The 21533-nt window shown below is 51.6% G+C and overlaps 7 protein-coding genes across 7 annotated transcripts; 3 read left to right on the top strand and 4 right to left on the bottom strand.

The window, feature by feature from the left end:
- Positions 1–494: 494 nt before the first annotated feature.
- On the top strand, positions 495–4537 carry N7539_004890 (GAS2 domain protein; the record flags this gene model as incomplete). The annotated part of the gene is made up of 2 exons (XM_056934492.1): positions 495–3060; positions 3117–4537. The coding sequence occupies 2 exons, from the start codon at positions 495–497 to the stop codon at positions 4535–4537; spliced, it is 3987 nt and encodes a 1328-aa protein (XP_056789686.1).
- A 2127-nt stretch (positions 4538–6664) lies between these two features.
- On the top strand, positions 6665–7519 carry N7539_004889 (uncharacterized protein; the record flags this gene model as incomplete). The annotated part of the gene is made up of 4 exons (XM_056934491.1): positions 6665–6673; positions 6997–7071; positions 7275–7345; positions 7450–7519. 4 exons carry the CDS (start codon positions 6665–6667, stop codon positions 7517–7519), a joined length of 225 nt encoding a protein of 74 aa, XP_056789685.1.
- A 554-nt stretch (positions 7520–8073) lies between these two features.
- Positions 8074–10796, bottom strand: N7539_004888 (GTPase-activating protein GYP7; the record flags this gene model as incomplete). The annotated part of the gene is made up of 5 exons (XM_056934490.1): positions 8074–8405; positions 8476–8794; positions 8872–9134; positions 9205–10558; positions 10644–10796. 5 exons carry the CDS (start codon positions 10794–10796, stop codon positions 8074–8076), a joined length of 2421 nt encoding a protein of 806 aa, XP_056789684.1.
- A 1460-nt stretch (positions 10797–12256) lies between these two features.
- N7539_004887 (Mpv17/PMP22 family protein) lies at positions 12257–13091 on the top strand (the record flags this gene model as incomplete). The annotated part of the gene is made up of 3 exons (XM_056934489.1): positions 12257–12358; positions 12526–12858; positions 12942–13091. 3 exons carry the CDS (start codon positions 12257–12259, stop codon positions 13089–13091), a joined length of 585 nt encoding a protein of 194 aa, XP_056789683.1.
- Positions 13092–14090: 999 nt separating this feature from the next.
- Positions 14091–14686, bottom strand: N7539_004886 (uncharacterized protein; the record flags this gene model as incomplete). Its single annotated transcript, XM_056934488.1, has 3 exons — positions 14091–14216; positions 14310–14531; positions 14594–14686. 3 exons carry the CDS (start codon positions 14684–14686, stop codon positions 14091–14093), a joined length of 441 nt encoding a protein of 146 aa, XP_056789682.1.
- A 1035-nt stretch (positions 14687–15721) lies between these two features.
- Positions 15722–17647, bottom strand: N7539_004885 (putative 2-methylcitrate dehydratase; the record flags this gene model as incomplete). Its single annotated transcript, XM_056934487.1, has 4 exons — positions 15722–16153; positions 16218–16402; positions 16475–17252; positions 17372–17647. 4 exons carry the CDS (start codon positions 17645–17647, stop codon positions 15722–15724), a joined length of 1671 nt encoding a protein of 556 aa, XP_056789681.1.
- Positions 17648–19017: 1370 nt separating this feature from the next.
- Positions 19018–21128, bottom strand: N7539_004884 (DNA cytosine methyltransferase; the record flags this gene model as incomplete). Its single annotated transcript, XM_056934486.1, has 2 exons — positions 19018–19459; positions 19552–21128. 2 exons carry the CDS (start codon positions 21126–21128, stop codon positions 19018–19020), a joined length of 2019 nt encoding a protein of 672 aa, XP_056789680.1.
- Positions 21129–21533: the final 405 nt, after the last annotated feature.

Here is a 21533-nt window from a genome sequence, read left to right as displayed (position 1 = left end):
CCAGTATATCGGGCAGAAGCCAAAACAAAGGGGATTATTATCGGAAAGCCGGTCTTCCCACGATCTCGTCATATCAAATCCAATCAGGTTGCATGCTCCTGGCTTCTCACACGGGCGCCAATGTATGTGATTTCACATTTTCCCTCATTTGGATCGTCTTTCGGATACATATACTCATGTGCAAGTCCTTGGTCCCGCCAACCAGCTGGGTTACTGACCGCCATCCTCATCCCTCTCATCCGGGTCAGCTGCATTGCTGCGCCAAAGACCGGCCTTCGACGAGCTCCCGACAATCAGAAAGAGCTCTTTCGCGCCCAATTCCTCCCATTGTACCCATTGTCCCAGTATGCAGGATCGAAATTACCCTCTTTGCTCGCCCGCCACAACCCTCCGACGCTCCGTCATTCAGACTTCAGCTCTAGCCTTCCGAGATATACCGAAGCTCATCACTGGGAAGACCGATCCAGATCTGTGAGTGAGGCCGGTCTCTCATAATGGCCACCAGCCGAACCGCCTCATGTCGCCCGTCAATACGGCTCTCGCCGATACATTCGCGGGAGAATTCCCGTTCGACATCACCCGATCGCAATCCGACATCCTTATACCAAAAAATCGACCCATTGCTGAGCAATCTTTCCCCGGAATCGACCCTTCTAGCCCTGACGACTACCGAAGCTGTACCCGCAAACAGTAATTTCTCGCACAATGTACTCTCTCAGAGCATCTCTCAAGTCACCCCGGGGGAGCGTGCAGTCGGTATTCGCGCAGCCATTGCTGCGCAGAATTTGAACATATGGTATAAGGAAATTCGATCTTGGATGTGGCCCGCGCTTGACGATGCCAAAATGGGAGCTGGATTTGTGCCGCCTGCTGAAACGCCGGCGGACGCAGAGTGCGCCAGCTCAACACTCCACTCTGACCTTCCGGTCGGCAGAGCCTCAAGCAGCTCCGAGATAGAGTTCTATGGAAGCCTACCCGCAACGCTTGTGGAAGAGTACGAAAAGAGGATTGAAGAGATCCGCGACGGAATGGATAATTTGAACGTCGAAGAATTGAAGGAGCACGTCCTCAACGCCCACATTCCAGCCCGCTCCCGCCCTTCCTCATCAACCAGCTCCGGATCCGTGCCTCCACCACTCAGCTATGTACAACTAAGCGATTTCACTGCCGTGGTCACCGCGACAATCTTGCGTGCACTGCCATTGTTGTCGAAATTAAACAGTCTATTAACAACTTGGGATGTCCGTCTTCTCGTCCTGCGCCAAATCCCAGGTCTCTTGCGGGAGCTGAAGACCACACGACATGAAATCGACTCGGCCTTGAAAAAGCTTCGTGCTGCCGACACGCTGCAAAGAATTGACTCCAGGCAGACCGACTCGCATTTAGTCGCTGAACATGGCAAGATCGAATCGGCTGTCGTAGCCGTGGGACGTCGAATGGACAGAGCTCTGGATTCACTAGAGGGTCGACCGGACTCTCTACCAGAGCGTTGGATTGATGAGCTGGAGTCCATTGAGTCGGACTTCGCCGCTTGGTCGGTTGAGGCCGAACGGTACAGACTTCGCACGAAGTGGCTCTCTATGAGGCGGAAGCAACGCAGTGAAGAAATCATTGTGGAATCGAAAGTCAAAGATGAGATTCCATTGGCGATGCAAATTCCAGATTTGCAAGAGACCGCCAATCAATCTTCCCAGCCGGAAGCTATGCCTGAGTTGCTCTCTCCCATCAAAGAAGCGATGGAGGATTCAGAATTGCATTACATTTGCGACGAGCGTGATTCACGGGATTTTTCCTACGACCGCAGCAAATCTCCACTTCAAGGTGAAGAGCCACAGCCGTCGATTCAAGAACCCGATGCGTCTTTGGCAATCCCGTCTGTATCAGAATCCAAACCCACTGTACCTCCTGAGGATGTTTTGACCATTTCCAATGATCTGTTCGATGGGGACTTCCAAGGCCCCACTGAACAAGCTCCACTGAAACACGGTGCTAGGCAATTGACAGCCGAGGACCCTTCTCTTCATAGTCAGATACCACAAACTCCCCAAATCCCGAGCACGGCAAGCAGTCCTTGTGCCTTTTCCCATTTCCGGACACCGCCGATTCCCGAACACAGCCAGGGGTTGACCCGATTGACAGACTCAAGTCTGACTGATTGTGACCCGTTCATTGAAAGTACGGTGGCGCTTAGCGGTGTTGGAGTCAAGGTTGTGTCCCCCAAAGATTTCATACAATCTGAGGGAGGACATCTCGCCGACGGCCATCTGCCCGTCAGTCGAGAAAATGACGATGTTTCCGGCACGGCGCAGTCTCTCGCAACATCTTCATTGTCATTGTCCCCGAGACAAGAGCCGAAGAGAACACCAGACACCTCAGAGACCTATCAGGCCGTCAGTTCTTGGAGATTTAGAGGACGTCCAGGTTCGGCAGAATATACGCCGGCCCTTCCCTGTGGCCCATTTACCAACGATACTTCTGTCTTCTCGCAAGATAAACCTCATCCTTTCTCAGAACTTCAATGGAAGCCCACGCCACTGGCAAGTTCTGCTCTGAACTCAGACCCAGGTTCTACGTCCGCCGTTGCGGCTGCGCGTGTGGGGGAAGAAGACTCGAAACCGGAGCCCCCAACCGCTCGGAAGCCGTTACAAAGTCCAATCAAATTGGCGAAGCACCGTCCTGTTAAATTGAATATCAGTCAAGACGTCCGCAGACCACGTCAAGGCTGTAGGAGATCGTCGAATGGTTCTTCGGGGTCTTTGCTTTCTGAGAATTCCTCTTCGCTTTCAAGCCCAGAGGCCCCTGAGCCTCAAACGAGTTCTTCACACGGGGACGTTCTCATGACACCATCCCGAGAAAATAATTCTCGTCTCAAGCCCGAATTTGCGCAAGAAGGTCATTCGTTGCGGGCAAGTCATCTGTTGCGCCTCGAGAATCCAAAGCCTGCCGCGAACGGCTTCTCGGAGAATCGAGCGGTCAGCCTGCAACTGGAGCGCTTCATCAACGATGAGTTTGACTTCGACCGACATGAACAAGACGACGTCGACGCGAACAGTGATCGGAGTAACATGAAGCTCGTAGTAGAGGTTCCGTCCCATTCGACCGCAGCCTATGCGAAGCCCACTTCATCAGCTACGCGCCGGGGCCTAGCCGGCCGCCTAGACTGGCTCGCGGAAAATCCGCATCGGACCTGAAGGATGCCGCGAAGTCCAAGAAATCCGCCGAGCACCCCGCTAAAGTATTCGGCATGAACACTGCTCATCGTGCCCTGATTCATCAGGATCAACCCAAGTCTGTTCGCCTTCGCCAGCGATTGACCGCTCATCCCAGCCTTGAAAGTTTGGGTGTCAAAAGGCAAGATTTACCATTCGTCGAGGAAGACGAGGCTGAGGTTGCCTATGAGAGCTCTCGCGCATCCTCCCCATTGCGACGCAAACCTCGTGACCACCTTGACGAGAAGATTGATTCTATTCTGAGCGGGCTGTCCGGCAGAATCCATCTCGTCGATGCAAATCACGACAACGGGAACACGGCCTTATCTGTGGACCGCAGATCAAGATGCCAGTCCGAATCTCCTCGTGGTGCAACTGCACGAAGTACAACGCCTGCGCCTTCCATGATGCTCATGCCAGCCGCTCGAAGACGGTTGTCTCATGTCACCAAGCCTGAGGATAGTTGTGTGAAACTCTATCACCTACATCATGGTGGCCAGACTGCGCCGACCAAACTCTTTGTGCGCACAGTAGGTGATGAAAATCAGCGGGTCATGGTCCGCGTCGGGGGTGGTTGGGCCGATCTTGGGGAATACTTGCGTGAATATCTCACTCACCATGGCCGCCGCAAAGTCTCGGAAACACCTCGCGTGGAAGTCCAAGGCTTGACGGCCAAAACCTCACCGAATTATGCATCTCCTGCTGCTGTGATGACACCTCGATCTACATCCCCTTACCTGACAACAGGCCGAGTCACTCCATCTCGCCCCCCGTCGGTGATCAGCGCTCGACCAGCATCCTCGTTGAACGTCCGTAAGAGACGTGGTTCAAATGTCTCTGAGATACATGCGTCTCGATCCGTGACAGTCGGAGCTATCACTTCTTTCATCTCTCCACCCCAAGCCCTTTTATCCCGTCAACGCAGGGTGTCTATGTCTCCAGATTTTTCTTACAACAGCAACAACGATCTGTCCTCTCCCGATCTCGCATCCAACGGATTTGGCCATGATAGCCAGCCGGCTCCTCTTGGTCTCGCGGGTCCCAAACCCCGCTCAAGACATATTTCTATGAGTCCTGAGGGGGAGGCATGGGTCGAGGATGTCTTGCAGCAGACGCGGCGGTCTAGCTCCGCCCATGCCCCATCTTTCACACTCAACTCTGTACTCGGAGCTGACAAGGCAAACGAAGTCCTTTCGCCTGAGGGACGCGATCGCCCTTTCAATAATCAGCCCCGGCGATCTGTGCAAAAAGTATCCAGTGTCAGCGATATCAGATCCGTCGGAGCCAGCAAACAGGTTTCCCTGCGAGGTCTCGGAAACGTGAGATGAAGTGGACAAGACTTCTATGCGCAAAAGAACCCCCATGCGTATGTTAAGCTATTGTTTGATCATTGAGGATGTGAATCTCGCGACCGGGTCGACTTCTTGTCTATCCAATTATTTTGCATTTTTTCCCCCTCTTGCGACTTGTTTCTTGCGATTGTCTTTTTGCATACCCCTGCGTTCTATCTCCGTTTTCATCTTTATCGGCTGTGCTGCCTTACCCATTTTGATATCATCATATTTGCATCAGCGTGGCGGAACAAAGCGATTGTACTGAATTTTTTTTTTTTGGATATTCTTCGTTGGAATTGTGTGCAAAGCGCACTCGGCATGTATTCATATCTTTTGCATCCATGGACCTCTCATGGCCTTGGTGAGTTGGGCGCTGTTGCTTACGTATTGCATGTTCCTGTTTTTGTTCTGTTGGAGGGTCCCTAACTCCCTTTGGAGCGCCGGGCTTGGGGGTTTGCCGTGTCATTCTGCATCTTTGTACAGCATACATAACTGATCTTGAGCGAATCCATCCACCAATTATCTCTCAAGCCAGCTACCAGAGAGGATAGCAGAGTCGATCAACCCAATCGTAAAGGCAGCGTTCTTGGAAGACATCCAATAAGAACCTCGAGGCAACCAACAACTTTGACTCTCGAAGTATGCAAGTTCGGGCTGGTCTCAAACTTCACCACCCATTGTGTAAACCATACAAAAGAATGTTGACAGACATCAGTACACCAGGGCAGTTGTTCAGAAGGAGGTCTTTTACAAGGGTATCGTCTGTCGACCGCATTGCAAGACTCTCGCAAACAACATTCAAGCACGGCGATGAAGCTTTCTTGAAGGGGGAAGCCTGGCTGGTATTTCAAAGTGATCGAGAAGTTCTCACCGTCAGCAACATGAACTGCCAAGATTATATGGCCGTTGCCGATTCCCCTAAGTCGGATGGAGACTTTTACCTCTTACAATGTTTCTTGTGTTACATTTCACCTTTGTTTAGGTGTCTCTGTCATTATCAGAGATTTGTATCAGGACTCAAACAAGAAGTGAAAGTTCACTAGGTTACACGGGCAATTGAATGAAATATTGATGGCTACCATGGGGTTCTTGGTCCCTGCCTAGTACCTACGGCGTACGGACAGTCTTTGGGTGTGTTCTCTTTTGAGAAAGATATGGTCTCACTAGGTCGGTGAGTAGGGAGCTACGTATGTTTGAATACCTACGTAGACATCAAAGCACAAGATAGAGGTTCCACCCCTTTTCAACTCTAGACTTCAGTGATCAGGGACTTGAGACCCCTAACGGAGGTCAATTCCGATGGCGTCGGCCCACTTGCTTTATCACAGTCTCCAGTCGAGTCAACAGGACTTGTGTTTGGGCTTTAGAAACAGACTCAGACTGAGATACCCGGTTTGAACTCAGAAGAGGCTCTTTTCTCATGCTCCTTCTAGCATTGTCCACCGAACATGTCGATTGAATTCCGATTAGCACAGTCCCTGGTCCGCGTCATCCTGATTTGATATGATATTGCTCTACTTAGGATTTGGGATTCAGTAGTCATCGGAATGATCGGATTAGTCCATACTAGGTAGGTTGACATTCATTCCTGCTTCAACTTCAAGCTTTTCGTGATTGAGTCTACGACACCATAACGAGCGCTTTGGTCCCAAATGAGACTGTGTGTCTCGACTGCCCAGACTGGTGTGCCAGAGTCGAGTAATTCCTGTCCCTCCCTTTTCTGTAGTATTGACTTATTAAGTATACCGTTGCCTCCCTCGTGCACGTCCGGTCATAGCGTGAAGAATGGGCAGCCACATCAGACCCCGTGACCTCGACCAAGCCACTGGAGATAAGCTTTAACTCCGGCGATGGCCAACTTCTTTCCTCAAATGGTAATACTGAAAATGGCAAGAATGGAAGCCTGAGGCGCGCACGAAAAGAGACGGCCGATCAGGAAACCGGGCCAGTGGCCAGTGGCCACTACTGAAGGGCCCATTGGCCGTCCTGTCATCTGGAGTCTGGACTGTATGGAAATTGCGCGGACGTGATCGTTCAAGTGGAGAAAATTTTCCTCCCTCAGGAACAGGCACGATCTCATTCTCCAGTCACCTTCTATTCCGCCAGCAGACATTCACAATCATGGGCAACGTAAGTTCCTGCTTTGCGTTTTTTTTTGTTGGTTTTTTTCTCTGATTGTCGTTGGAACGATCTTTGATTTCCTGGGAACTTGGGAAAGCACCAGCCAGGAGAGTAAAAAGAGTAAGAGAAGGAGAGAGACATCGAGAAAGATCTCGACATGTCAAAGGGACGAGCAAAGCCCCTGGAAGAGAGCAGTATCGCTCATCCTTTTCATGGTTGTTCTCGCTGTCGCTCACTGTCTAGGAAATCTGGAGCATGGCAGGCTGGCGATCCGATGTGATGATCTGTGTTTAGTTCTCATTTCAGAATAACCTACTAATCATCATCAACAGGGCGCCAAGGCTAACATGAAGCGCGAGCGCAACGCCGCCGACAAGGGCAAAGTTGCCAAGTCGCAGATCAAGACCGTACGTAGACTGAAGCGTTTCAAGACTCCCCTCCTCTGTCTCCCTCCTGCTCTTTCTCTTCCTCTTCTCCATCTTGGCTCGCGAGAGATCCGCAAGACAGGGTAGAGCTCTAGTCCCGAAATCCCAGGCCCCGAAAGACTTGAAATGAATGACCTGGCTGACATGATCCATCTCATCTTTGACCCCTTCCGGCCGAGTTATAGAACGAAAAGGCCATGAACATTCAGTGCAAGGTCTGCTTGCAGACATTTTTGCAGACGACCAAGGCTCCTGCGTATGTATCTGACTGATCCCTTCGATGCGTTCCTACTTCGGAAGTGTGGTCTCTTGCTCTTCCCCAAGGATTGGAATTCTGGGGACTGACGAGATACCTATTAGCCTACTGGAACATGCCTCCAACAAGCACAAGAAGGGTCTTGCGGACTGCTTCCCTGGTGTGAGCGCCTAAATGGCGCGCGGGTCGGAAACAGAGCTAGGGCTCATCCTTCTCTGGGTTTATGGATGGCAAAGGCATGGAGATGATGGAATGGGATAAGCCTATCCGGGCACGGGGTTGATGATGGGGGGTTCGGATCGAGAAGACCTCCAATGACTTTTTGCGTTGAAGCGGACAGTTCAGAAGATACATTTTTTTACTCATCAACGGCGCTTTTGACTAGCAAGTACACCGGGACACGAGTGGGCGCAAAACTGAAATACCCAGTAGATAGTAGGTACTAAGGTAGAGGGTCTGAAATCGACGGGTGCTGCATGCAGTGACAATGATATTAAACACAAGAGATAGCACAGCCGAGTCCAGATGGTAAACTCATGAAGCACTCGACTGACCATGAGAAACAAGAAACGCGTGCACAGCAGCGGAGCGGACGGGATGAAAATAAACCAAATCAAAGCAAGTCAAGTTCAACGCCATATCTGATTCGTCAACTTCGTAAGGGTAGGAGCGAGACAATGTGTACGACAAACGCAGAATCGCCTTGCCGTCGCATGATCGAGGAAGATCTACGGTGAAGATTGCCTGTTCCAGGGAATATCCTTCCTCAAGAGTGCTCGTAATTCAGGTGAGATGACCTTTGGTCTATCCTTGTCGATTGCTCTTTGGAGGGTCAAGGGAGCCTGCACACCACTGCTTGATCCCGCAGCAGGGCGCGCAGGCGATTTGCCTTTATCGGCGGTATCTTGATCACTGCCAGCTGCTCGACGCTGCTGCACAGATGGAACTGGGAAATTGTCCTTTTTGTCTATAGCTTGCACCGAGCGCTCAAAACGTCGAAAGAGCGATTCCGCTCGAGTGAGAAGAGGTACCAAGTCCATGGTATTTGAAAGCTCGTTGACTAAAAATAATGGTCAACTTGACATCTTTCGATGGCAGTCTGCAAGTGCGAAGACAGCAAAGAAACTTACTGTACTTTAAGACCTCGTCAAAGTGCTTCAGATGATCCATGATCACGTCTCGGTGTTTTTCCAAGATGGCTAGAGCAATGAAGAGGTGGAAGCTACTGGAGTAATAGTCGGTCCAGAGTGCCTCCCAGAGACGTAAGACATCGGGCCAGTCAAACTCGCGCTTGTACCAGACCAGCAGCATTCGGAAGAAGAAGAAGAAATTGGTACTATCGGCCGACTGAAGGTGAAGGTAAAGCTGCGGGTCCATCAACTGAACTAGATGATCTAGTGCAAGTAGCTGTGATCGCATGCCGGATTGATCTCGGAGGAAGTTTCGCTCCTAAAAAGAGAGAAACACGATACATAAGTTAGCCCGTGTCGAAGTGGCGGCCCATGAAATCACACCCCCCAACATACCATGCGGTCCATGAAACCAACAAAGGCCCAAAAGGCCACCGCATCGTCCTGCATGACGGCATAGAGAGGAGCAAGAAGATCGCTCATGCCTTGCACATAACCGAGATCGGGGTTGTGTTCATTGTATGTCAAGAGCATGTCCTTCATTTGCTCGAGGTGAACGTTTGTTCCCGTTTCGGCGAACGGAGAGTCGGGATCAGGATGCGGGATATCCTCGCCAGCGAAGAGGGGAATCGTGCGGTCAGTACGATGCACATCCTTTTCTGTGCGGCGAATTAGGCGACCAGTCAATGGCACGTTAGGTTCGATGAGCGGGAAACTTTGTGGACTAACCGATGCGATTGCGCTGTTCCTTCCAGTTCTCATACTCCTCAGTGGTCGAGCTACCATCAACCATGCGCTCCCACCACCCAGCCTTCAAACGAATATACTCATCCCGTTTCGATGCCATCATGGCCTGTCGCTCCTCGCGATTACTATCCCACGGATAGACGCCCAGCAGGAACAACCAGGCCTCTTTTCGTACCCCATCATTTGCGTCTAGCCCGCCATGGAAGATGCGTTCCTTGACTTCTTCGACCGTGATACGGAGTCTCCCGGTTACTGGATCGAAAAAATCCTCCCATTCGGCCAGAGTGACGACCTTTCGTCGCTCCTGAATGCTCAAACTGCCAGTTTCTAGCTCGAGAATTTCAAAGTCGCCGAGGGCACTGTTCTCCGACTCGAGCACATCTTGCGCGATCCAGATGCGCCGGTTCCGATCCTTTTCCCCTTGCTCGGCGATGCTCATCGCCCAGCGCGCCAAGTAGAGCCTTGCGCTGTCAAACTCATCTTGCAGGGTCTGGACCTCGGGGTTCTTCATCAACCGTCGAACCTGCGGTGGAATGCGCGGATTGTCTGCAAGTTCATTCGCCGTACGTCTGGTGAATGTGGTAATTTTGCTCAACTGTTCCAACACTTTCCACCGGGTCTCTTTGAGGGTCTTCATCAACGGGTCCATGCCGGCATCTCGCGGCTGGTTGGCGGCACTGGCTTCAGGTTGCGTCTTTGTGATTGTTGCGTCTGAGCTACTCATACCGCGACCAAATGAGAGTTGATCTTCCTCGGACGGGTTCACCAGATACACATTTCGATCGACAGATGAGCGCTGAACATCCACATATCTTCGCAGCCACCGCAGAACTTCATCTCCGCCCCAATAAAGAGTCCCCTCATTGTCGAAGGGGTCAAAGCTCTCCTTTACACGCTTCTTCTTCTGCAAAATTGTTGACTCGCACTCGCTGTCATGGAAGAACAGGGCAGGGAAGCTATCCCCGGACCGAGTATTGATCACAACACTTCCGAACCACCATCCTAGACTCGGCGGGCGCACCAACAACGAGTATACTTGAGAAAGTGGGATGGCGAAGGAGTAGAGTCCGATTGGATCGCTGAAAGTTGTGGTTGTGGGCAGTGGCGGTACGAGACACCTTTGTCGGGGCGGAGAATCGTGGTCTGCCAGATCAACTTTCACGTAGGTGCTGTAAGCCTCCCCTAATGAGGCCTCGGGAACCCAGGCTAAGAGGAAGGAAGAAGCGTCCGAGTGGAGACCGCTTGTCTGAACGGGGCTGGACTCTGACTTTTGTTGGAGGAGGGCGATGAATCCCGGGATATTGTCCTTTGCTGAAGACGAAGGGTGGACGTAGACCTAAATGATGATCACAAGGTTCATTGGTCAGTCTGAATGTGGAAGAGGTGCGCGGGAGGGGGAGAGGTTCAAAAAGAGGGCATACCTTGCTCTTGGAGTAGAGCAACTTCACGCCGCGGCGAGGCCGAGCAGGAGCAATAGTATTGTACTCATCTTCGTCGTCGTCACTCACGTCGTAGTATGAAGCCGTCGGAGATGGCGGGGTCGGAGGAGGTGTGTACTTTGCAGAGCCTGCCATGGTGGTCTTCTGGTGAAGACTATCAAAGAAGCAAAGGAACTTCAACGGCTCCTCGTTCTGGGACTCTGATGAGGGTCGGAAAAGCGGTTGAAGAAGAAAGACGTAATGATCCGATGATCTGCGATAAGATAAAGCCCGGATGTTCCCCTCCTTGCGAAGCTCCACCGTTCTCGAGTGAGACTTGCTGGCACCAAACCCCAGGAATTCACTGTTCAAAGGTCAAAACACCTCCCGAGCTGATGGTTTGATCTTCTTGAATCCCTTCGTTTGATTCTCCACCTGGTGTGCGATATGGTCGAGAGGGATCACTAGCAGAGTCTACCGGTGACAATCGATTTTATGGGCCTATTCTGCCTGTCGGGAGTCTCTGACTCTTGCCACAGTCACTGCCACCGCCGTTCATCAGGCAGCAGCTGACTTGCTTCGTCGACCGTCGCGTTTGGAGAGCGAACCTTGAATTTTCGAACTCTATTACTTTCTCCACGAAAGACGACAGACGTAGCAGGAATTCGAAAGATTGTGAAATGTCCACGATGACCGAGTCAAGGTCTTTGTTCTTCTGCAATCGTTCTCAGGCGAGTCGGACTAGACAAGCGCGCCGCTGGGGTACCACCAAGCGAAGGATCCTCTTGTCAACAGCTTTCTCTACTCGGTCCAATACCGCCGCGATTAATCATATGCTTGATCAAAGAGGCCCACCCGACACTCGATGGTGATCGCCCTCCGCACTTTTGACTGCGCCACACTTGATTTGCAGGACTGATGCATTGATCCCGGAGAGGGGCGAGAGTCAAAACTGATCGAAGAGGCACGACTTCCCCTTCTGTAAAGCCTGAGCTTGGCCGTGATTGCCATGATTCATCCTGTGTCGATACGGTTTGGATTGAGAATATCTTCCATATGCGCCGAAGGAGGGAAGTCACACAGAGTGCCGTGCCCGCTAGCTCACGTTCCTCGTGGAACACGACCGACCAGCATCTGAGGTGTAGATAATAGATATAGCCTATTGAACTCCCTCGAATTCAGGCTATTTCGAAGCCGGAGCTTAGATGGTCTCGAGGTAGGTGTGCGCACGGCCATGGAACCGGCGTAAGATTCCCATGTGGCATGTAGTCTGTGCCTCTGTGGTATTCACTTTGCTTCCTCGCTTCTACTTGGAGACTGCATTTGAGAATACTCTGTGCCCTGTGGTGGGTCACACTTGACGAAGTCCTGCAGCATCTTTTTTTTAAAGTGTTTGGGATTAGGCCGCCCGCCCGTGTCAACACCTGAATACCCGACCCATTATCCAGAGTCCCTCGTTTTGCTTTGATAGTGCTTGAGAGGAAAGCCATCGAGTGTGGAAGCACCCTCAAGTACTTACCGCGCTGGTTGCAGATTACTACTTGTGAGAAGGGAAAACACTTGGCTTCATTTTTGTTGTCATTTCGTTCCTTTCGTTGCGATCAACAAAAAGGCCTATGATGTCGGTCTCACCCATTGTTCAGGCCACGCTACAGGCGGTGGTCATCAACGCTGGCTCCAATGTGTTGGCGCAGGGTATCAAGGCCTACAGGGCAGATGTGAGTAGTAAACCCGTGAATCCACCACAGGTCCATCAACAGGTGCAGTCAGGTACAATGCAAAGCCTCGGTGGCCATGGATTGATCGTCTCGGGGGGGAAACGTGTTCTTTCGCGGTCGGCGCATGTCAAGGTTAATCAGGACGGCTCTGACCATACCTACCATAGATCCCATTTGAATTTGACCTGCAAGCGCTGATCCAGTTCACTGCGTGTGCGATCATCACCACACCCTTGAACTACGTCTGGCAGACCAATCTCGAGGCTTCCTTCCCCGGAACAAGCTCGAAGCCAGAGCCAACTCACAATGAGAAGCCGGACACGACCAAGCCCGAGAAGTTCGAGAAGCCCTCAAGGTCTACCTTGAACGTGGGCAATACCATCACCAAGGTGGTCATCGATCAAACGATCGGCGGCACCTGGAACACAGTCTTGTTCCTCTTCACCATGGGTCTGCTGCGAGGCCAGCACTATGGCGATGTCCTGGGTCAAATCCGCGAGGTACGTCTTTCCGTCGATGAGGACACTTCGTGAACACCTTACCTACATTGGGATCCTTTCCACTAACACTGGATCACGCTCAGGAGTTCTGGCCGATCATGAGCGCGGGCTTCAAGCTCTGGCCCTTTGTATCGATTCTCAACTTCACGGTGGTTCCTGTGGAGCAACGGCTGCTGGTCGGTAGCTTGTTCGGGGTGGTCTGGGCGGTGTATCTCAGCTTGATGTCTGGATAGGGTCGGCCTCAGCTGAAGAGAAGGAACTCAGGAGTCATAAGGGCCGCTACTATGGACGAGCTCGACGATCTGGAATGAGTGGTCGGATCAGCGATGTAAACCTTAGATGATACGTGATGGACATCTTACTCGATAGAAATAGAAACTACCAGGCTTTTGAAAGATGGATCTACAGTCTCGTGTGATTCGGTCGCCAATCGCTTTAGTTACATAGCGTAGCTTAGTACATAACTACATACTGCGGCCCCTTCCCAAAGCTCGACTGGACGCCACGAGGGGGCGCATCGAAACGACCTGCCGAACGGGAATCTCCAAATCTAACAATCACAATGACACAAGACAAACCAAGACGATCATTGCTACTTTCCAATGTTGTGTACACTACACAGTACACACTGTACACAGGCACACTGCACAGTGCACATCCATTTCCCCTGTTGGACCACTGCGTCTGATTGCTCCTGGTTGAACCAACAAAAGAAAAAGAATCAGACACACCCTGACTCGCTTCACGTTTGTGGTTGACCTGCATTGGTCTCGAGGATTTGGCTTCCCCCTCTTGAATTTGGGGACGGAATTTGGGCATTGCTGCGGTCGGTCCTGTATCTTATAATTGCCAGGGCTTGACTCGGATCAGTGGAGATGCGACGCCGACGACAGAGGTATGTCGATTGTCGACAACCAGGGATGTCGTCATGTCTTGGAACGAGCCCATGCCCGTATGTGGCCATATGATCCTGGCCTTCCTTCCCGATTCAGCAACATGGCAATGCGACTGCGCGTTGACAAGACCGCATGTCAACACGACCGCCGTCTTTCCTTTCTTCTCCTCTCGAACTTGTGGTAGACAGTTTGTGACTCAGTCTACAGGTAAGTATGAGAAGATTTTTTCTTGAAAAGCGATTGATTGGGGAGCAATATCTAGGTTTTCGGCCGGACTAGAACTTCTCTTCAGCCACAGATGACTCGTTCTCGCAAAGGAAAGTGCTGCTCATCTTCTCAGGCCTCTTCATATCTCTCCTCCAGCAGCAGAGCGACAGGATCCTCGCGTTGCTTCCCCATCACCTCAGTAGGGAGGTTTGTTCGAGCGTTCTTGAGCAGGATAGAAGCTGCTCTATCTAAGGCCTGCAAAGATCGATAGCATTTTGGTTGGTCTAGAACACATCAGCGATGAAAAGAGCATCAAGGAAATTTGGGGACAATCCCGAGATCATTCACGTTGTCCGGGGTGAGGCCATATAGCGTACGGAAAGACTGCCATTCGGTGCTGTTTTTTCTGTAGCGCTCAGTGACTACCATGGCGTCGGATCGCACATCACCGCCGTGGATGACATCCTTATTCAGTCTGCGGAGTTCCTCCTTGGGGTGTTCTGTGTCTTTCTTAAGCGCATCTCGCACCCATATAGAAATGGCCCTTTGCTTTGACGGATATCCAGATGGCTCTGGCGATGAGATTCGAGATTTTTAAGCCCATGGTTCATTTTTGCCATCTCTGCACGAACACCACGCATTTCCGCAAGAAAGCCGAAGCCGCCTTCATAAGTAGCTACTCTCTGCTCAGCATCGTATCGCAGCAACGGCGCCTCCTTACCCATTTTTTCCACATAGGCGTCACCAGGGTTTTCCTTATCCTCAACTGAGCTATGGTAGGCGATATGGGTGTGACTCTACAAGTGAATAAGTGGAAGCTTTCATGCGAAGGGAGGGGAAGATGTGAAATGCAAGGTACCATTCCTTGAGGGATGGTCTCGGACAGCATCCCCCGCTTGGAATAGCTCTTGGAGAGCTATTTGCAGACCGACACAGGTGGTTCGATTTTGGCCTGTCCCGGGGTGTCTTGGAGCGAGATGAAGAAGTAAGATGGAGAAGTGAGATGAAGAGAGAGTGCGATGAAGAGAGAGTGCGATGAAGAGAGAGTGCGATGAAGAGAGAGTGCGATGAAGAGAGAGTGCGATGAAGAGAGAGTGCGATGAAGAGAGAGTGCGATGAAGAGAGAGTGCGATGAAGAGAGAGTGCGATGAAGAGAGAGTGCGATGAAGAGAGAGTGCGATGAAGAGAGAGTGCGATGAAGAGAGAGTGCGATGAAGAGAGAGTGCGATGAAGAGAGAGTGAGATGAAGACAGAGAACGAGAGAGTGATTAGGAAGGGTGTGTGATTAATGAAGAAAATAAAGTGTAAAGACTGCCCTGAACAGAAAATCTGTTCTTTAACATGCGTACCCGTGATGTAGTAAGGTTCCCCTTACCCAGATTGAAGTAGGAAAGATCGATGATCGATGATCCGTCCAAGTCTGCACGACTGCGAGGCTGCCTAGGGCGTGATGGCGATTATGTGACCAGGCCTTTGCTCAGCGTCGGGACATTGTCCGTTCATAGCCGTAGGAAGTAGACACCCCGTCTTTGAAGAAGCAGCAGCAACAATGGCTCTACATGGGGATTCTACCCTATCCAAGTCACCACATAAGAACACCACGACCAAGATCGCTTGAACACAAAGGTATTTGGAATGAAACGCGAATCTATATGACAGCAGTAGAAACATATTTTGTGAACAGTGATGAAAACGGTAAGAAAGGAGAAGATGGGGGTCATCATACACCATGGAAAAATCTCATAATCAAATCCCATTGTCTAGGCAGCAGCAACCATCTTGTCCTTGACGTAGAGGTCAACGTACTTGTCAACCTCAAAGTTCTCAAGCTGCTGGCGGTCCCAGCCCACCTTGAGCAATTCATCGATACGGGCCTGGTCAAAGTGAGCCTCGAGATGACGCTTGTACTTGGCCAGAATCTCGGGCTTGGCCTCCTCACGACGCAGACGGTGACCCAGAGGAGCCTCAACAACAACCTCCTCGAGGACAGTGCCGTCGTTCAAAGTCACAGTCAGCGCGTTGGGAATGGTGCGCTTGGAGGGATCGTGGTAATCGGCAGTGAACTGCTCGTCCTCGACACAGCGGATGCGCTTGCGCAGGTCCTCAACCAGAGGGGAGGTAGCGGCTTCGGAACCATCCGCGTAATCGTTGGCGGTCAGACGGTTGAACGCCAACATAGTGGCGACCATGTACTACGATAACACATTAGCATGGAACAGTAGTGGAGATTCAGTCACGATTCTGTCAATCACTCACCTGCACACAATGGTCACGATCGGCAAAGTTATCCATCTCCTTGAACTGCTTGTCAATGATACGGATGCAGGCCTCGTGGGTGCGATTAGTGATCTCCTTGATGTCCTTGGCAGACTTGCCCATCTCGGCCAGCTTCTTGTTGATGATTTCTGCGGCCTCAATGGCGGTCTGAGAGTGGAACTCAGCTACATTCAAACGGTAGTTAGCTTCTTGGGTCTCCAGCAGGTCAGTACGGCCGAGCGGGTCGAGCTACTCACCAGGGTAGGAGACCTTGAAGAGGACGTTCTCCATGACGTAGCTGCCGTACGGGCGCTGGAACTGGAACTTCTTGCCCTTGAACAGGACATCGTAGAAGCCCCAAGTGGGGGCTGAGAGAACGGTGTGCAGACCACCCTCACCCTTCTGAACCTTCAGAACCAGGTTGACGGCACGCTGACAGGCGTCACCGGCGGCCCAGGACTTACGGGACATGGTGTTGGGAGAGTGACGGTAGGTGCGAAGAGATTGGCCATCAACCCAAGCCTGGGTGATCGCGTCGGCGGTCTGCTTCTCGGTAAGACCCATCATCTTCGAGACGACAGCGGTGGTCGCAACCTTGACCAGGACAACGTGGTCGAGGCCGACCTTGTTGTAGGAGTTCTCCAGGGCGAGAACACCCTGGATCTCGTGGGCCTTGATCATGGCCTCGAGCACGTCACGAATGGTCAAGATCTTGCCATTACCCAGGTTACCACCTGCGCGGTTGGTGCGGGAGATCCAGTCGGCGACGGCCAGGATACCTCCCAGGTTATCAGACGGGTGGCCCCACTCGGCAGCAAGCCAGCAGTCGTTGTAGTCCAGCCAGCGGATCATGGCACCGATGTTGAACGCAGCGTTGACTGGGTCCAACTGATACGGGGTACCGGGCACCTTGGGGCCATTAGGGACCACAGTGCCCTCCACGACGGGGCCCAGCAATTTGGCGCACTCCTTGAACTTCAGGGCTTCCAGACCGCAGCCCAGGGTGTCCAGGAAGACCAGGCGAGCAGTATCAAACTACATTCCAATGGCGCGTGTAAGCCACAGTCCTCAAAGCTTTCCAAGTACGATTGGGGCTCCCTAGCTCCGGCTCTCAGACCCAGTGGGCCAAATGCAGAATTTAACGTGTCACTTACTGCCAGATCAGAGTCCACCTTGTACTGGTGGATATAGTTGGCCATGTCCTGAATCTCGGGGTCATAGGGCTTGTCGGAGGAAGGCGCCGCAGGAGCGGCGGATTGACGAGCAGCCATGGTGGAAAAGCGAGGAGCCTGGTTAATGCGAGGAGCAGCGAAAGCAGCCAGACGTGAGGAGGAAGAGGAAGCAAATGTGGGAGAAACTCGAGAGACGGGGATGCGGGCCAAAGTGCGGGGAGACGTGTGGGTCAGCCGTCTCACAGCAGGAAGGGACATGGTCGAGCTGTGTGAAGGTGAACGATGTACAAGGATCAGGGACAATTGAGTAAGAAGAGTCTAGTAGAAGATCAATTGAGCTGAGAAGATGAGGAGGCTCAAATGAACAAATTTAAGAGGGGCAAGGGTAGGTAAGAGGAGAAAGACGGAGAGCGGGTGAGGGATTCACGGACGCAGAGGGACGTGATCACTCGGGGAATGTGGAGAATCCGTTGAACGGGAAAAAAAGCTGGGAAAGCAGCGCGAGGCCCCAAACGCGCTGATCGTCTTGTGCCGAGGGACCGCCCGCCTCGGTTACTGTCGGTTAGCCGGAAGTACTAAGCACGGGTCCTAGTGAGCATTGAAGCAATGATTACATGGAAGTTCGTGCGGACTTCATGTTGTACGAGTGCCAGTCTTCCAGGTAGCTACTCACTATACTCTTTACTATTTAGTCATATAATAACATTGACGAGCTGCTTGCTCCTGTTAATGAACAGCGATGTTGCTTATGATGGATGTACAGCTGATACAAAAAACAAACGGAGAGAAAAAAAAAATGGAGCCTTGACACTTTGAATTGACCGGTTGTGGACTGTGAAGCTCAGCAATAGCAGGCGGTACGACTGGCCCAGTTGAATGTCGATGTGTCTTCCAAGACAACCTGCGTAAAACAGTGAAGATAGCAAGGGTTCAACTACAACGTACGGGCCGAAGATTGTCCATCGAACGAATGTGGTGATCGTACTCGTAGACCGCTTTGACGAGATCTAACTAATCATAGCTGCGGTGGAAGCTAGGTACTTCACGATTCTATGCAATTACTGCCAGCGCGCACACCTACTGCCAGGCGACAACATCAAAACTCTAGTGAGATGTGACATGCACGGTAAGAATGGGAAACTGTGACCTATCACAAGCAAACTAATACGAAAAGTGGCCCATTTGGAGACTCGCAACCCTATCTCATGTGGTACGTTATGAAAGTCACCCATACACAACGACAGTCGCAAGATACCGTATGAAAAGAAACACGGGTGTTGTCAGCCCCTCGACCACACGGACACAGATTCAAACATCTTTGAACCCCAGATGATTCATCCTGTCAATCTGATTGCCATGCTACCATCTGTTCGTGGCCTTCGAAATCCTCAACTGATACATGACGCAAATTCGCGGTATATCACGTGCGTTGGCTGCCAGGAGCGAAATGAACTCAAAAGCAAATTCCATTCCGATGCTGCTGGGTAGAGTGTCAACTTTCTTCCAAGTCCAAGTTATGCTCCTCTGCGGTACCTCTAGGAACAAACCACAATGTGTGTGACAAGGGAAACTGGGACGTACTGTACCGAAAAAGAACTTTCGTTTCCTATCATCCTCATCCGATGTACTCATTCGGCAGCTTCGTCTCTTCGAAGCTCCTGCTCCCGCATGTCCGTTGCCCGAAGTGAGGCAATGATCTCCTGGTACAGAACCCGAGCTAAAGCCGGTGGAACGGCATTGCCAATCTGCTTGCGCACACCAATTTGAGAGAATTTGAAATCGAGTGGGAAGGTTTGCAAACACGCAACCTCCCGCTCGGTAAACTTGCGCTTCCCGGAGGGATGGTAGTTGGCTTCGCCTCCACTGCAAGTCAGGGTCTTGGCAGGGATCCGAGCATCATAGGGTTCATAATGTTCCAGAGCCCACTTTCTCAGCAACCCTTGGACGTCGTGATTGGGGGTATCATCGGGGATATTGCTGATGGCATCTTGGATGGTCAAGACTGCCTTGCAACCGCTGCCCGGAAGATCATGAGTAATGGCGGGGAAGGGGGGAAGAGTCTCACCCGGGCTACAACATCTCGGGTTAGTGGCACGATTTCGTACCTCGAAGGTGTCATAATAGATCAAGGAGGAGGCAACATGTTATTGCACGAAACTTACCCTGCTGCGAGGAGAATCAGTCTTTTCCGTGTCTGCGGTACGCCGTAATGCAGGACATCAATGATCGCCCAGCGAGTCGAGTAACCCATCTCGACCATATCCATGATGATCCGACATAATGTTTCCTTGTGTCGCTCCATCAAACCGGCTGTCTCTTCCATGGTAATGACGCGCGGGTGGGACTTTTCGATGATGTTCCGAGCACTAAAGATACAGGCAGAATTGGGCTCGTCGCGCTCGCAGTTGACCGTGTGAGCGGGCGAAAAAGGTTGACACGGCGGCGAACAATGAGCAAGATCACACCGCAGTTCATCCTCGGGGTTCAGAAGGAACCATTCGAACGAGCTCTGGTGGACAATGGCATCCTGAAAGTTCATCCGGTACGTTTCGACCGCGCTCTCATTCATGTCAATGGCCCACTTAATGTGCACGCCTGCTTGCTGGGCACCACAGGAGGCTCCGCCAGCACCGCAATAAGCATCTCCGAAGACGTATCCTGTGGGCTCGACCGTAAGATCAAGGACGGGCTGATCGCCTTCGTTCTGCGCGTCATGGTGAGTATAGCGCTTCGGACCCTCCCCAAATGGGATTGTCTCACAGCCACGATACAAATCACGCAGTACCCAAGTCTCGAGACCATATCCCTCGTCACACTCATCTTTGGCCAAGTACTCGACACTCGTGTCGAATTGGTAGTTGCAAACTGCCAGACCGCGGCTGCCGTGATTGGAGATAGTAGGTCGCTTTCTTGCTGTAACCTTCAGCCGACAAAAGAGACCGGCAGTGGACAAGTATCGTGAGTTTGGGGGTCGACGCTCATTCGTAAAAATCACCTGGCAAAGCCCCCTCACTTCCCATAGTGAAACAGGCAGATGTGTCTCGATACTCTCCAGGTCCGTTTCGTGGTCCATGCAGGGCAACCAGACCAGTTCATGCCTGTTCTTCGGGATGAAATTGGGCCATTGGCTATCTTTGCAGCCGACTAATTGTCGGCCCCAAAGGAAAACCTGACCTTGTCGGCGTTTAATTTTCTCGACACGTAGCCACATTCCGTTCTCGAGCTTCACAGTTGAACTTTTCTTGATCGTCTGTCCATTGTGTTCCACATCGGCAAGCTCGATCGCATGACCGCGGCGTGGAGACCCAACAGGTCCTCGCAGGAGTCTTGTAGAAATCGAGACTCTCCGTGCGTCTTGGTTTTCGTTGCTCGCTTCTCCATCCTCATTTATGGGAATTGTCATCGTCGAAGAACCCGTTGTGCTAGTAACGAAGCTGCCTACGGCCCGTCGGGGTTCATCGACAGTGATACACGGTTCATCTTCCTCGAAAACAACCACCGGATTATCATTCGAAGACCCAGTCAATGTTCCCTCGGTGCCCTCATTGGGCGCCCGGGACGAGGGAGTCCAATTGGTATCATCTTTTCCGGTGTTGAAAAGATGTCTCACGGATTCAAATGACGGAATGACTTCACCTTGCGATTTTCGCCAAGAATCCTTTGAAATGAACCGGGGGCGTTTGTCAATTGCCTTGCGCATATTCCCATCCTTGAGGGGATTCGCATGCGACAAATTCATTTTGAAGTGAGGTGAGTGAATGAGAGAGACGACAATCTGGGCGTCTCGGGGCACATCGCCGGCCAGCTCTAGCTGTCGATTTCTTCCCGACGGCTGACGACTGTGTCTATGAATATGTGATTTACTCACACGTCTAAATGAAATAGGCCAAGAACCTGGAGCAAAAATGGCCGACTTTCGACCTCCGTGTCCAATTTCATCGTCTGGCCATTCGGGGTCTGAGAGCCCTATGATTCGCGATGCCGGAGCAATGGCTACTTCAACGCTTGCGTCTTGATGCTGAGCGCAGTCAGTAGATATATGACAGCTCGCCTCTTTATATTGAGAGCGGTCAATGAGAATTTGGGAGCTCATTTCTTGATGTTCGGTGTCAGTTGACATTGGCAGCCTTTGGCATTGAGGTTT

This window comes from Penicillium diatomitis, assembly GCF_028827545.1.
Source record: "Penicillium diatomitis strain IBT 30728 chromosome Unknown utg000005l_segment0_segment0, whole genome shotgun sequence".
Classification (NCBI taxonomy): Eukaryota; Fungi; Ascomycota; class Eurotiomycetes; order Eurotiales; family Aspergillaceae; genus Penicillium; species Penicillium diatomitis.
This window is presented reverse-complemented; position numbering and strand designations above follow the sequence as displayed.